Source organism: Bos indicus x Bos taurus, chromosome 1 (genome assembly GCF_003369695.1).
Source record: "Bos indicus x Bos taurus breed Angus x Brahman F1 hybrid chromosome 1, Bos_hybrid_MaternalHap_v2.0, whole genome shotgun sequence".
In the NCBI taxonomy this organism is placed as follows: Eukaryota; Metazoa; Chordata; class Mammalia; order Artiodactyla; family Bovidae; genus Bos; species Bos indicus x Bos taurus.
The window spans coordinates 83,703,279-83,720,073 of NC_040076.1; the positions used below are offsets into that span (position 1 = coordinate 83,703,279).

The 16,795-nt window shown below is 37.6% G+C and overlaps 1 protein-coding gene across 4 annotated transcripts in view; it reads left to right on the forward strand.

Moving 5' to 3' along the window:
* Positions 1-16,795, forward strand: part of MCCC1 (methylcrotonoyl-CoA carboxylase 1) — a 58,947-nt gene that overhangs the window by 19,854 nt on the left and 22,298 nt on the right. For 3 of the 4 annotated variants that reach the window (XM_027540084.1, XM_027540092.1, XM_027540101.1), the window contains 7 exons: positions 1,943-2,064; positions 2,505-2,652; positions 2,741-2,862; positions 6,638-6,749; positions 10,073-10,154; positions 11,881-12,008; positions 14,826-15,009. In XM_027540084.1, coding sequence (XP_027395885.1) covers positions 1,943-2,064; positions 2,505-2,652; positions 2,741-2,862; positions 6,638-6,749; positions 10,073-10,154; positions 11,881-12,008; positions 14,826-15,009 — 898 coding nt within the window. The remainder of the gene's footprint in view (positions 1-1,942; positions 2,065-2,504; positions 2,653-2,740; positions 2,863-6,637; positions 6,750-10,072; positions 10,155-11,880; positions 12,009-14,825; positions 15,010-16,795) is intronic. The other variant, XM_027540107.1, reaches the window with a different exon arrangement.

Genomic DNA, 16,795 nt, shown 5'->3' on the forward strand with positions numbered 1-16,795 from the left:
TATAGCCATATAGTCTGTAAACAAAAGTGGTATATATATCCATGTTGTGGTACGCACCAGTACTCTCTATTTTTCTTTTTGCTGGTGAACCACAGAAAATTATAATAAGTTTAAGCCAGACATATAAAATTGTAGACTATATGGTTCCATTATATGAGTCTTCTAAAAGAGGTAAAATTATATAGAAAGAAAGCAAGTCAGTGGTTGCCTGGTTCTATGAGCAAGGATTCATCATTTATGCAAACGGGCATATAGGAATTCTGGTAGAAGTGTCCTAAAGCTGGGGTATAGTCACAGTCCAGTGACAGCACAGTTACATAAATGTGCTTGATTCATCAGACTGTCAATGGGTGAATGTTTCATATTGTAAATTCTACCTTTAAAAAAGCTGTTAAAAAATCAGATAGGACTGGCATGTAGACCTGTTTTACTTTGCCTAACATAAATAATATTTGACATTTCATATAAAATGACTAAAATTGAACTTTGGTTTAAAAGGAACAAAACTCTGAGCTGACATCAAAATGTGATTATTTGTATTCAGTATCTAGCATATTGCTATGTGCTGTTACTAAGATGTGGGTTTTTCTAGTCACAGGAGTTTCCCAGACGTCTAAAGCTTACCCCTTTTATTTTGAAAGGTTCTTTGGACTGTTTTGAAATAGGGTTGGATAAGCTTTTTTCTTTTCACATTCTCTTGGTTATAATTATATGTACTTAATTATTATTTTAAAAGGACAGAAATGCCCTCAGGACTATTGAAGTTGGAGAGTTGCCTTACTCCTTGCTAAACCACATAAGCCTGTTCCACTTTTTACTCTCCTCTCTTTTGTCCCTTTTCACTGTCAGCATGTTTCTCTTAGAAATCTTGCTGTCATTCAGTTACTGATTTTCCTCTTCTGTGGGATAAGACAGTCAAGTACATTTCTTAAAACTCTGAGTAAGTTGCAAGTGATTAGGTTAAAATCTAAGAGGGTCCTTTTTCACTGAAGTATATACAGACTTTAATACTGTTTGACTATATGACTTTTTGTTTGATTCTTAGCTTTTTTTCTGGAAAGGCAGCATCAGCAGATAGTGACCTGAAGCTAAATGAGTTAGTATTGTGTAAGGGTGCTCTTTGCAACTTTTGGGCACACGGTTTCGGTTCTAGGTCAGCTTTGTAGAGAGAGCAAACCGCCCCTCACCTGCCTTACCACCCTGAAGTTCTTTACTCCTAACTGCAAATATTCCGTGACATTTCGTATATACCTGAAAGAATTTAAAGCAGGATACTTGTATACTAACGTTCATAGCAGCATTATTCACAGAAACCAAAAGGTGAAAGCAGTCCTCATGTCTATCAACAGATGCGTGGATGAATAAAATGTAGACTATAACTGCAGTGGGCCATTATGCAGCCATAGAAAGGAATGATATTCTAATACTTAAAAATAGGATGCTAAATAAAATAAGCCAGAGACAGACAGACAAATATTGTTTGATTCCCTTTTATCAGGTACAGGAAAGATGGAAAATAAAATAGAGGTTATCAGGGAATGGGAAATTATTATTTAATAGGTATAGAATTTGGGGGTTGATGGATGATGGTGATGGTTGCACAACATTGTGAGTGTACTTAATGCCACTGACTATATACTGAAAGTGGTTAAAATGGTAAATTTGATATATTACCACAATAAAAAGAAATATTGGTTTTTCTGTTTCAGGTAAGGCTTCAGAACTTTAGTATGAAAATTCAATTGTAAGTCAAATATGCTTCAATTAAAAAATATATTAGAAAAATAAAGTTCAGACGTCTCTTTGGAAACATATTCTGATAGAGACCATATGTACCTATCAACAGCATAGGGAGAGGCCTCCCCAGAGGGAGATGCCATCACCCGTATCACGGTCTGCCAGGGGAGCACTAAAAGCTTATCTATTCATTTCTCCCTTCTAGGCTATCCATCCAGGATATGGCTTTCTCTCAGAAAACATGGAATTTGCCGAACTGTGTAAGCAAGAAGGAATTATTTTTGTAGGTCCTCCTTCATCAGCAATTAGAGACATGGGTATAAAGAGGTATGAGTTTATATCTTTTAAATACGGCCATAAGAAGGTTAATTGAAATGGTTTATTTTACCTACAATAGACCTAGGTAATAGGTTAATATATCTTTACGTCATCATAGGCATAACTTATGTGTATGCCACTACAATGCATTACAGAAAATATTCAAGTATCAAGTATAATAATTTTTGTTGGTAATCAATATGTTGATCAGTTTTTGGGGATTAAAAAACAGGATGGAATGAACTACCATATGAAAACTGGATTGAGAAAACTAGTAGATATTTTAACAATTGTATTAATATTAGTTGTCTCAGACTATAGTCCTTTCTTTCCTATGAAGTGTTTTCTTTTTAAAGTTCCATTGTATTTTATAGACTCAGCGGTATTTGTGTTTTTCTTGTATGAAATAATCCATAGCTTTGGAGCATATTGATTTTTTTATTCTAAAGCACATCCAAATCCATCATGGCTGCTGCTGGAGTGCCTGTGGTGGAGGGTTATCACGGGGAGGACCAGTCAGACCAATGCCTGAAAGAGCACGCTAGGACAATCGGTTACCCCGTCATGATTAAAGCCGTCCGTGGCGGAGGAGGAAAAGTAAGGTTGTGCGTGCTTGTATTTTCTGTTTTGGACTAGTCTAAGTTGTTTTACTTATGCTGTAGACATAACTATCTTTCCATCTTAGGGTATGAGGATCGTTAGATCTGAAAAAGAATTTCAAGAGCAGTTAGAATCAGCACGGAGAGAAGCTAAGAAGTCTTTCAATGATGATGCCATGCTGATTGAGAAGTTTGTGGACACACCAAGGTAGCTTCAGCTCTTTTATTCTGACTCAAATTTTAAAATTAAGTTAGAAATGCAAGCACATTATGTAAAATAGAAAGTTCCAAGAGTACGTGAGTACATTAAGTTCCTCAGTCCCACTCGACCTATATTAAGGTATGCATTCCTCCAGGCATTTTCTACATGAATAGAAACATTTATACATAGACACACAGAATACAAGATACATACAGAAGAACAGTAAATAGAACCTTAGTAATATATGCTAGTATTATATGGTAGACATCTTTCTCTGTCAGTAAATATAGATATACCTCATTATTTTTATTGGATGTTTATTGGTTCCATGATAAAGATGTAGCATTAATTCATTCATTGCATTTCTTGTTGATGGAATTTAGTCTTTTCAAAGTAAAATTCTTGTAAGAAGTTAAGCTTTATATTACAGAACTCTGTAAGCATGATCTGAGATGTTCAGAAAATGGAAATAGTTACCCAACTTGAATTGTAATTATAAGTAATATGTTAACAAATAATCCTAATAGCTTGCCCTTATTTTGCACTTAACCATGTGCCAGAGTTTAAGTATTTTACATATACTAAGTAGTAATCTTAGTATATTTCTAAGACTCTTTGCAACCCTGTGGATGTCCATGGGGATTCTCCAGGCAAGAATACTGGAGTGGGTTGCCATTCCCTTTTCCAGAGGATCTTCCCAAGCCAGGGTTCGAACCTGGGTCTCCTGCATTGCAGGCGGATCCTTTACCACTGAGCCACCATGGAAACAAGTAGTAATCTTGCTGTCCTTCCATTTGTAATCTAATTCCTGCAACAGTCCCATTAGGTAGGCCCTGTTCTCTTTTTTTCAGGTGAATATACTGAGCAGCAGAGTGGTCAGCTGAATTGCCTGAGGTCTCCCAGTTAGGAATTGGTGAAGCTGAGATTTGAACCCAGGCAATTTGACTCTCGAATTCACACTCCCAGTGACCACACTAAACTGCTTCTCTGGGCACCACTATAGCAAATACCATGTGCATTTCTAATTTATTTTATTAGAAATTTTATTTTCATATGTATTGCTTAAAATAAGATACTGATTGTAAAAGCTTCTTGTTTCATAGATTTTGTGTTAAATATATAGACACACACATATATAAACCTGTAAGTCAAAAGTGACTTTATCAAGAATAATTCATTTTGTAACAATAACCAGAGAGAGATTTACCTTGAAGATGATGAGCTAAAGCTTCAGTCCCATCTCTTGTATGGGCATCTTTGAAGATTCTATACCTATTTTTTGTACTTTTCTTAAAGTGGGCTCCCAAATTGTTTTTGTTTCAAGCCTTACAAAATTTAGAATTGTCCCTGAACATGGCACAGTAAATTAAATTCATTTAGAATGTGGCAGTTTAAAAAAAGTCAGTCTCAAAATATTTTCTTCATGATAGGCATCAGGAAAAGTAATATGAATACATTACAAACTTGAAAAATACAAGAGATGGAAAACAAAATCATTATAAGTATTAGCATTTCTACATATTTGTCTTCTGTATTTTCTAGTAATAACATTTCAATATCATGATAATCACACTATTTTGTATTCTGCTAAATAATTATCTGTTGAATTAAGGGAGGGCCAGAAGAATGTGGTGCCAATAACTGAGAAAAGTAGAAATCAAAATGTATTATATATCTGATTAGAACTATTGAGCTTTTATTTGAAAGGTTGGGATACGTAACAGTCTTCAAAGTGTACTATTTTATCTAAAAACAAAATCAGACTCCTTTCTCACTTTATATTCAGTATATATTCTAGATGGATTAAAAGTATAAATAGGAAAATAAAAACTTTAGAACTCTTAGAAAATACCAAGGCATTCCTACTAGAAACCAGCTACATCGTGTAACTAGCCAGACCCCGGCAACACCTGAATTGGAGTGACTGGGATTTAATGCACTTCCTGGTTCTCAGACACGGTGTTCCAGAATCTCTGCGTTAGATAAAACAACACAGAAAATGATCATCAGAAAAAGGGAATTAACAAGAGTGATTTGACAACTGTAGGAATCCTAACAGAACACAGATCCTCAGAGGGAAGAGCCAAGGGAAAATGTTTCCAATTTCTGAAAAGTCAGAAAAGAGCTGTTCTGTGCTCTTGGTGTGGCCTCAAGGGTTCCTTTCGGAACTTGGAGTTCCTGCTCTAGTGTCTCCTTTCCTGGAACAGCTAAAGGATAAGGGGGAGTCAGTGGATGTGGTAAAGTCAGGGACTTGGATCTCTATAATGAAAGGAAGAATACTAGGGGGAAAATAGAATCTCTTGGGCTTTTGATTCTTAATTAATCTCACAGATGAGATTATTCAAAATAAGGATAGCAAGAATGAGTTTGGTGTTGGTAGCTTACGAGTAAATAAAAACAGGAAAGATCAAGGAGGCAAATCCAAAAGGAAGAAATCAGCTCCTATTATTTTGTCAAGAGAATATGTTGGACAAATTGGGACATTTTTAAATAGAACATTCAGTAGAAGTGATACATCAAGGAAAAAAATATCTTCCAAGTTGTTTAATGAAGTGTTTCATGAAGTGAACAAAAAGGAGCAGAAATGAGCCATTGTGCTGCAATAGGACATCATAAGACTTTCTGGATTTTTAAAAAATTTCTTGTATGTTTGATACTTTTATTCTAAAAGCTCAACCGAGGGCTTCCCTGGTGGCTCAGTGGTAAAGAATTCAATTGCCAGTACAGGAGATGCAGGTTTGATCCTTGAATCAGGAAGATCCCCTGGAGTAGGAAATGCGTACCCACTCCAGTATTCTTGCCTGGGAAATCTCATGGGCAGAAGAGCTTGGCAGGCTGGAAGAGAGTGAGACACAATTTAGCAACTAAATAATGAAAATTCAACTGAAAAATAATTTCTGTATTACAGTGGTGAATGTGTGAGATGAACTACAGTGTGAATGGATCAAAATGAATCTCCTGGGAAGGATGCTTTCATGTTCACCAAATGGTCTGGGTTACCCTTCTTTCTTTTTAAATGTTAGGTGCATTTACTCTTAATATGATTTCTGATAATTATACTATGTTACACTCAACATTCAGAGAAGGCGATGGCACCCCACTCCAGTACTCTTGCCTGGAAAATCCCATGGACGGAGGGGCCTGGTAGGCTGCAGTCCATGGGGTCACTGAGAGTCGGATACGACTGAGCGACTTCACGTTCACTTTTCACTTTCATGCATTGGAGAAGGAAATGGCAACCCACTCCAGTGTTCTTGCCTGGAGAATCCCAGGGACGGGGGAGCCTGGTGGGCTGCCGTCTATGGGGTCGCGCAGAGTTGGACACGGCTGAAGCGACTTAGCAGCAGCAGCAACACTCAACATTAAAGTGCCTTTTTTTGTTTTTTGATTTAATATTAATATGTTCCAAAAAACTAATGATCCATGTAAATTTATTCCCTAACCTTTCTATGGATAAGCCTTTGTAATTTTCAGTCTGCCTTAGTTTAAAATCTGACTATAAGAGTTGCTTTTTAAAAATCCTCCAATCATTAAGAAAAATGTTGTCACTGACTTTTTGAGAATACATGACATGTGGCTATAATTTGTAATTTTGATATAGTCAGATTTATCAGTCTTTCCCTTGTCAGCTTGCATTTGCTACTTGCTCCTACTGTGAGGTCATAGATATGGTCTCCAGTGTTTTCTGAGTTTTCTTATTTCTCACTCATTCCATGTATATAATTTTTTTTCTTGAATGTTTAACCTACAAATGGAGACTTTTCATTGGGTTTTTAAATAGGCATGTAGAAGTGCAGGTGTTTGGTGACCACCATGGCAATGCCGTGTACTTGTTTGAAAGAGACTGTAGTGTACAGAGAAGACATCAGAAGATCATTGAAGAGGCCCCAGGGGTAAGGATCTTGTAAAGAAATTTGTCAGCTTTTCTATATTGTAAACCCCAGACTTTCATGTCAGAAATCTGTGAAGCTAGTGTCTCCCCCAAAGTGCTGCTGAACAGCCACTCTCCAGTAGTAGTAATCTGATTTCACTGTGGTGCTGGGGGTGAGGAGCAGATTGGTGTTCAGAGGGCACACTAGGACTTGGATCCTTCTGGATAGTGTCTAGAAAAGCTGCTCTGATCCACTTTGGACCTGACTTACAGTGAACAGCTACTGTTTCCATGCAGATTTTAAATTGTAATTAACTAGGATGTTTGACAGAGAAGTCAATGGCACCCCACTCCAGTATTCTTGCCTGGAAAATCCCATGGATGGAGGAGCCTGGTAGGCTGCAGTCCATGAGGTCGCTAGAGTCGGACACGACTGAGCGACTTCACTTTGACTTTTCACTTTCATGCATTGGAGAAGGAAATGGCAACCCACTCCAGTGTTCTTGCCTGGAGAATCCCAGGGACAGGGGAGCCTGGTGGGCTGCCATCTGTGGGGCGCACAGAGTCGGACACGACTAAAGCGACTTAGCAGCAGCAGCAGCAGCAGCAGCATGTTTGAGGAGTGGAACGGTCTTGTTAATTGAATGTATTCTTTCTGAAGAAGACTCCTTAACTGCTACTTCAGATGTTCCTAAATACACTAATGGTATTCCCAACTTAAAGGTTTTATTGTATAGGAGAGCTATTTGCTCTTATTTGGCAACTTTGCCCCTTTAGAATTGTTTTCATCTCTTTGAGACCACCTCTTGATTGGCTCAGCTTGTTTTCTGGGTCATGGCCTACTCCTAGAATTACCTATTTTGGGATTTACATTTCTTTGCAACCTGCTACTGCTATAGGTCTCTTTTTGTGTCCAAAGTTATATATGAGTTTTTTAAAATATGTATTTCTAAAAGACCATGGATCTAAAGTTTCTGGTTAATCAGTTTGTTATTCTCATACTATATTCAGACTTTAATTTCTGTTGCAGAATATATTGTACTGTTTCAAGTTGTTCAGTCACTAAGTCATGTCTGACTCTTTGAGACCCTATGAACTGCTGCACACCAGGCTTCCCTGGCTTCCAGAGTTTGCTCAAACTCATGTCCTTTTGAGTCGGTGATGCTATCCAACCACCTCATCCTCTGTCATCTCCTTCTCCTCTGGCCTTCAATCTTTCCCATCATCGGGGTCTTTTCCAGTGAGTCCACTCTTTGTATCAGGTGGCTGAAGTATTGGAGCTTCAGCTTCAGCATCAGTCCTTCCAATAAATATTCAGGGTTGGTTTCCTTTAGGATTGACTGGTTTGATCTTCTTGCAGTTGAAGGGACTCTCAAGAGTCTTCTCCAGCATCACAATTTGAAAGCATCAGTTCTTTGGCACTTAGCCTTCTTTATGGTTCAAATTTCACATCCTTACATGACTACTAGAAAAACCATAGTTTTGGCTATATGGACCTTTGTCAGCAAAGTAACATCTCTGCTTTTTAATATGCTAAGTTTGTCCTTTCCTTCCAAGGAGCAAGCATCTTTTAATTACATGGCTGCAGTCACCGTCTGCAGTGATTTTAGAGCCCTCCAAAATAAGATCTGTCACGGCTTCCACTTTTCCCCTTTTATTTGCCATGAAGTGATGGGACTTGATGCCATGATCTTAGTTTTTTGAATGTTGAGTTTTAAGTCAGCTTTTTCACTATCCTCTTTCACCCTCATCAAAAGGCTCTTTAGTTCCTCTTCATTTTCTGCTGTTAGAGTGGTATCATCTGCAAATCTGAGGTTGTTAATATTTCTCCTGATAATCTGGATTCCAGCTGGTTATTCATCCAGCCCAGCATTTCACATGATGTGGCACCCAACTCCAGTACTCTTGCCTGGAAAATCCCATGGACGGAGGAGCCTGGTTGGCTGCAGTCCATGGGGTCGCTAAGAGTCGGGCACGACTGAGCGACTTTACTTTCACTTTTCACTTTCATGCATTGGAGAAGGAAATGGCAACCTACTCCAGTGTTCTTGCCTGGAGAATTCCAGGGACGGGGGGGCCTGGTGGGCTGCCGTCTATGGGGTTGCACAGAGTCGGACACGACTGAAGCGACTTAGCAGCAGCAGCAGCAGTCTGCATATAAATTAAGTAAATAAGGTGACAATATACAGCCTTGACGTACTCCTTTCCCAATATGGAACCAGTCTGTTGTTCCATGTCTGGTTCTAACTGTTGCTTCTTGACCTTCATACACATTGCTCAGGAGGCAGGTAAGGTGGTCTGGTATTCCCATCTGTTGAAGAATTTTCCACAGTTTGTTGTGATCCATACAGTTAAAGGCTTTAGAGTAATCAATGAAGCAGAAGTAGATGTTTTTCTGGAATTCTCTTGCTTTTTCTATGACCCAGTGAATGTTGGCAATCTGATCTCTGGTTCCTCTACCTTTTCTAAATCCAACTTGTACATCTGGAAGTTCTCAGTTCGCGTACTGTTGTAGCCTAGCTGAAGGATTTTGAGCATAACCTTATTAGCATGTGAAATGAGCACAACTGTCTGAAGTAAATGTCAACAATTTCAATAAATGCTTATTTTCAAGTAGTGATTGCATAAATAAAAATCTGTTGAGCACCACTGAACAATGTTAAAAAGTTTTGCCTACTTTTGATATACATTTCTTTTTATGAACCTTTTTTTTTTTTTTGGCTGTGCCATGCAGGATCTCAGTTCCCCAACCAGGGATTGAACCCATACCTCCTGAAGTGGAAGTGCAGAGTCTTAACCACTGACTACCAGGGAAGTCCTTGAACATTTCTTATTAACTTGCAATCTCAAGGTTTACCTTTATTCCAAAGTAATTTTGGGGCATATGACCCATATTGTTTTATTTATCTTGAAACAAAAAGAGATTGTTCAAAGTTTTAGTATTGATACAAGTAATTTTAAGTGAACACATGGTCATGAAGGTTATTTTGGTGAATTCCCTGGTGGTCTAGTAGTTAGGACTTTGCACTTTCACTTCCAAGGGCCCAGGTTCTATCTCTGGTAAGAGAGCTAAGATCACACAAGCCAAAAAGCGCAGCCAAAAAAGATGGTTATTTTGTAGGTACTAAGTAATATCTGCAGTTCATAGAAATTACTAATAGAATACTTTGGTATACAGACAGTTGAACTGTGGTATAAGACAGTATTTCATGATGAAATAGATATTTATCCTTATTTTCTCTTTAATGTAGTATTTGAAACATAGAAATGTAACATTGAATCTTAATGGAAACCTCTAGTAGAACAAAGTACTAATGGAAATTTATTTCAAATATTTTTTCATAGCCTGGTATTAAACCTGAAGTAAGAAAAAAGCTCGGAGAAGCTGCAGTCAGAGCTGCTAAAGCTGTAAATTATGTTGGTGCAGGTATGTTAAGATTTGCTTCTAATAGAGGGGGAGGAAAAATTATTTGTGTTTTGAAAGGCAAATGAAATATATAGTTTTTAAATCACTGACTTTCAAACTTTTGACTATATCCACATTAAGAAATACATTTTACATTTGGATCCAGTATGTGAACATAAATGTTGGTTTATATACATGTATATTTGGGGGAAAAATCATTTAAACAGTACTTAGCCTAATTATATGTAATGCTATTTGATATTTTCTACCCTATTTTAAAATAAAATCATTAAAATGAAATTTTTGCATTTTTTAAAATTAGTAAACTTTAGTTTTTTTAGAGCAGTTTTAGGTTCAGAGAAAAATTGAGCAGCAAGTTCAGAGAGTTCCCATCCCCCTGTCCCCCTACACACACAGCCTCCTCCTCTAGCAATATCCTGTACCAGAACAGTGCTTTTGTTACAACTAATGAACCTGCGTATACACATCTTTATCACCCAGGGCCCATAGTTTACAGTTTGGGTTCACTCTTGATGTACATTCTGTGACTTTGGAGAAATAGATAATGACTTGCATCCCACATTTATCCACCATTGTAGCGTCTTACAGAATAGTTTCAGTGCCCTAAATAGACTCTTCAGTCTTCCCTGTCTCCAGTCCCTGACAATCACTGATTGTTTTATTGCCTCCATAGTTTTGTCTTTTCCAGAATGAAGCATATAGTACATAGCCTTTCCACATTGTTCAGATTGGCTTCTTTCACTTAGTAATATGTATTTAAGTTTCCTCCATATGTTTTCATGGCTTGATAGCTCATTTCTGAATTATAAATAAAGCTACTATAAACAGCTATGTACAGGGTTTTGTGTGGACATAGTTTCAGTTCATCTGGGCAAATACTAAGAAGTATGATTGCTAGATCACAGGGTAAGAGTATGTTTGATTTTGTAAGAAACTACCAAACTGTTCAAAAGTGGCTGTGCCATGTTGCATTTACACCAGCTTGTGTGAGAGTGTCGGTTGCCCTGCATCCTTACCAGCATTTGGTGGTGTCAGTGTTCCAGGCTATGGCCATTCTGATAGGTGTGTATCTCAGTGTTTTAATTTGCATTTCCCTGATAATGTATGTGACAAGTTGGGAAGAACTGACGTTTTGATAATGTTGAGTCTTCCTACCCATGAACATTTCTCCTTTTATTTAGTTCTTCTCAATAAATGTTTCAAATGTTTAAAATAATAAAACAAAGGAAAATTTCTATAAAAAAAAAAAAAGAAGACATTAACATAATGTTTATTTACTGAGTAATCTCCCAGTGGGTCACTAGAAGGAGGACTTTTTTTAAAGACATTTCCAAAGCCCACAGTGAAGAAAAAAAAAATGTTGTGTTTTTCTCCACGAAGTTAGAGTGAGATGGGATGTCGTGTGAGGTTTCTAGGGACTTGGTGCATAGGAGCAGTAATGGTCCAATCATGTTCTAACTGCTATGACAGCTGAGACTGATTCATAACTTGGGCTTGCCATTTGCTCAAAACCCCAAATATACTTTTCTATTGTTAAATTTCATGTGGCTCCCTAGTTTTGAGAATCATTTGCTGCTGGAAAATGTGAGATGTTTTCTTCATGAAAAGCAAACTGTTTACCATTCAGTGAAGGTAGGCATAAAACTTGATATGATCTTTTGTGAAAGATTTTGATTCCTATTGACTAAATGCTGTTGAAATGTGACCACTGTATTTTATATTTTAGGAACCGTGGAGTTTATCATGGACTCAAAGCACAATTTCTACTTTATGGAGATGAATACAAGGCTGCAAGTGGAACATCCTGTCACCGAGATGATCACAGGAACTGACTTGGTGGAATGGCAACTTAGGGTGGGACTATTTTTTCTGTTAAAGATCAGTGTTGAGAATATGTTCCCTTCTGGCCTCTTAAAAGAAGGTGTCACTTTGGATAAGGGTTCAATTCTTTGTGGTTGTCATGAGTATAGGAAAATGGGAGGTTAATGGTGATGTTACATTTGATGCACTTTAAGGACTCATATTTCTAATCTGTCACTTACCATCTTTTCCCCTTAGACTTGGGGCAGCCAACAGGTAAGCTGCTGTCACTGAGGCTTGCTTGTGACCACATTGTCTCAACGCAAAGCCTTGTCTTCTACCTGAGGCTACATTATTCAAGACCAGGCCGTCATTAGAGTTTAGAGGCAGGATAGATGCGTGCCAAGGTGAAATAAGCTAAGGAAGGGTTGAGAATGAAGAGCTAAAGGAACAGTTCAGATTTACAGAGTGGTCTCTGTGCAAGTTCTGACACACTATTGATGGCCCATAAAGGGATGAGTGTGGCCATTTAGAATAAATGTCTAAAAAATGTCAAAGCACTTTGACATTGCTATGACACATCTACTGTATTCTACTGAACTATTACATCTACGGCTTCTCCTCACAGGCCTAAATCAGAGTTTTACAAAGCTTATTGCTTCAAATATTAATGATAATAACTTAGACTGTTTTGTTCTCTTTATTAAAAACAGTAGATTTTTACAGTCTATTTTTTAATATAATAATGTTTTTAAGTAGTATGAATGTTCTTAATCTCTATAGAGTTCTTTGTTCTCTATATAGCCTGAATCTAGATTATTTTTTCAGTGTTGTGATGCCAAAGTCTTGATTATTTTGATAATTTTATCTTTGCAAAATTTCTGTGGACAATAATATAACATTACTTTTGCTGCTTCCTTGGGGATGATTGGTGGTTTTAATTGAGCCATAAGATTCTTCTGGCCTCTGTAGCCTTAGGAGCTACACATCAGGCTAGTAAGTGTTAGTAAGTGTCAGGAAAACTGTATTGGGTTTAGAAACTTTTGGAAAGAGTGCTTATGTTTCCAGAATTCAAGGAAAATAATTTTTCTTGAGTAGTAACCAGGAGAGTTCAGGATTTTTAAATCATGAAGGAGTAAGTGTTTCTAAGAATGAAGGAAAAGAAAGCTTTTGGATATGAGGGGGAACCAGCAGGCATTTATTTCTGCAAGTCGAGAAACTGTAAGAGCTCTAGAAAGAGAAATAGGCTTTCATTATCTGGGGAAGGTTTCTAGAGCTTAGGGATGCCACTGGACCTTATTTATGCTGTTCAAGACACTTGGGAACCTGGCTTCCAAGCAGAGGTAAAACAGTGGGTCTCACCATGTGGTGAATCAAGAGTTCAAGCTCCAGGACCTCTCTCTCGAGTCACTAGCTTCCTGGAGTGCGTGTGCAGTGATGTGAGCACCCTGGCTGCAGGCTCAGATGGTTAGCAGTGTTAGGAGAGGCTGGTGAAATGTCCAAGGTCCAAGGGATTCCAAAGAGTCAATGTCTAAGCCTGAGTGAACTCAGATGGTATAGATTTCCAAGTATTCAGAAACATGGTTGGGCCAGTCTCTTCTGGGTCCAGATAGAAGCCAACTTCAGAGGGAGACAGATAAAGATAAGTCAGGTTGAAATTGAACTATATAGTCAGAAATAAAATCACATCTTAGAATATGAACATATAGTCGTTCTTTTCCTTTTTATGCTAAAACAAATAGAATTCCGTACCAAAATATTACAGAGAATTTTATTATAAAGGATAGGAATGAAAAAATAAAAGCTAACACGTACCGAGTATTTACTGTATGCCAGGCATTGTTCTCTGATGCATTAAGAGGTTACAGAAACTTACCCAGAATTGAGTATGCCTGAAACAGAAAAAGTATAGAGACAGAATTTGAACCCAGGCAGTAGGGCTGCAAAGTCTCTGATTCCAAACACTGTGCCTTAAAGTCATGCAGTTTAGTCCATTTTCCTTTCATTTTCACCGTTGTAGTTCCTGATTTTTCTTATTTACAAATTTTGAGAGATGAAACCTTTGCTTGTTTTATACTTACCTATCTAATGCAGTGTGCTGCTGAGTTACTAGAGTTTTTCCCAATATCTTTAGCCATTTCAGTTTGTCATTTTCTCATCTTGGAGGAAAATACAAGGGTAGAGTGAAGAGTGACAGTGTGCCCTCCGGTAGCCTTTTCCAAATTATTCTAGTTGAAGAGAGAGATTTGGTGTATCGGTATATAAGAGCCAAAATAATAATAATTAGAGTAATGATTAACAATGCTGATTATCCTGTTTATAATCTGGTGTCCTGCAATATATATAAATAACAAAATTTAAAAACATCGTGTTCCCCTGCCTGTTTTGCTTGATCACTTGGTGGTGAAGATGACAAAGATGACAAATGCCATACTTTAGCCATAGCTGTGAATATAGTCCTGAACACCAACTAACAATTTACTATAAGAAAAGATTGACATGGTAACTGAGTGCTAATATTTTAAGTGAAAACTGAGACTATCTTGCCAGTAAGAAATTTTAGTTTCCATTATATTGATAAAGCACTGATATTGGTATTTATAACTTAGTCATCAGTTTGCCTGTTTTCTCTATTTTAAAATTGTAGAGATTTATTGTAATTAATGCAATATTTCCAGGCTGCATCTGTTTTTTAATCTATTTTTGCTTTTGCCTAATACCCAAGTGGGTGGACAAAATGAGAGTTTTTAATTGGCTTCATTATAAAGTCCAAATGTACATTTTACGTAGAAAAAGGCAAGACCATTTATACAGTCTCATAGCTGCTATCAGGTGGATTTTCATAATAAACACATACTCTTCTTTTACCAGATTGCAGCAGGAGAGAAGATTCCTTTGAGCCAGGAAGAAATAACTCTGCGGGGCCATGCCTTTGAAGCTAGAATATACGCAGAAGATCCTAACAATAACTTCATGCCGGGGGCCGGACCACTAGTGCATCTCTCCACCCCTCGAGCAGACCTTACCACTAGGATTGAAACTGGAGTACGGCAAGGTAAAGTGAAATTAAAGGACAAAGTCTCGGTGGTTAAATTTTTGGGTACATTGTTGGTTTTGGATAGGGTCTTTTTTCCTGTGTCTTGTGGATGTATCTAGGTTTTCAAAATAAAGGATTTCTTTGATTTCTCAGTAATCTTTTCCTTTTGGAATAGTCACTTTTAAAGAATAACTAGTATTGGGGCTTCCCTGGTGGTCCAGTGGCTAAGACTTTAAGCTCCCAATGCAGGGGGCTGGGGTTCGATCCCTGGTTGGGGAACTAAATCCTGCATACCACAACTAAGACCCGTTGCAGCTGATTATGAAGAATAAAATTAAAAATAAAACAGATGGCTAAACATTTATTTTTTAAAAAAAAGAAGAACTAGTATTTTTAAGCAGTACTGCAGTCTTTTTTGAAATGCAGCAGCACTTAGTCAAACCTCAGCAACAAATATTTTCTGGTATTGTTTATATTTTTATTTTGCCTAGTTCCAAATACAATTTAAGGGGACTGATATCTGCCCAGCCCAAGGCACTCTGCCTTCAAGGTACTAAAAGTCAAACTGAAAAATTAATAAACTTAGTGCAAGCTAAGCAGTAATTTTAAAAAGTTAAAAAATAACAATGCAAGAGCTAGTATAGTTCACATATGATTAATAACCACGGTCATAACAGTTATTTAGCACTTACTATGTACAGGTACTGTTCTAGGGGTTTTTCCTCCAGGGGCTCCTTTACTACCCTATGATCACCTCCATTTTCCAGATGGGGAAACAAGGGCGCAGAGAAGTGACTTCTCCAAGGTCACCATTGGAGCCAAGATGTAGATGCGGGCATTCTGGCTCCAGGTCTATGATCTGAGCCACCACCATCTATTGCCACCTTAACTTTAGTTGCCAGAGAAGTTATACAGATGGTGAGTGATAAAATATAGAAATTCTCAGGAATAGCAGGTTATGTTAGGCTGGTGTAATCGGGACATGTTTCTAAGAGGAAGTCTGGAGTGAATTTGAATAGACAGATTTAAAAGCACACAGAAAAGTGAAGAGAAGAGGATTTAACAAAAGGTGTATTTGAAGAACTGAGAGAATATGTGGCTGGAGAAAAGGATTCAGGGTGGTGAGTAATTGGAGATGTGGCTGGAGATATGGAATAAGAGCAAATCGTATAGGGTCTAGAAAGCTAAAACGAGGAATTAGGACTTCTAAACAATAAATTGCAGGTGATACCACTCTAATGGCAGAAAGTGTAGAGGAACTAAAGAGCCTCTTGATAAGGATGAAAACCGAGAATGAAGAAAATGGCTTAAAACTCAACATTCAAAAAACAATCAAAAAACATTCAAACATTCAAAAAACAACAACTCAAAAACTCAACATTCAAAAAACAAAGATCATGGCATCTGGTCCCATCACTTTATGGCAAATAGATGGGGGAAAAAATGGAAACAGTGGCAGATTTTGTTTTGGGGGGCTCCAAAATCACTGTAGATGGTTACTGTAGCCATGAAATTAAAAGATGCTTGCTCTTTGGAAGAAAAGCTATGACAAATCTAGACAGCATATTAAAAAGCAGAGACATCACTTTTCTGACAAAAGTCCATATTAGTCAAAGCTGTGGTTTTTCCAGTATTCATGTATGGATGTCAGATTTGGACCGTAAAGAAGGCTGAGTACCGAAGAATTGATGCTTTCAAATTGTGGTGGAGAAGACCCTTGAGAGTCCTTTGGACAGCGAGGAGATCAAACCAATCAATCCTAAAGGAAATCAACCCTTAATATTCATTGGAAGGACTGATGCTG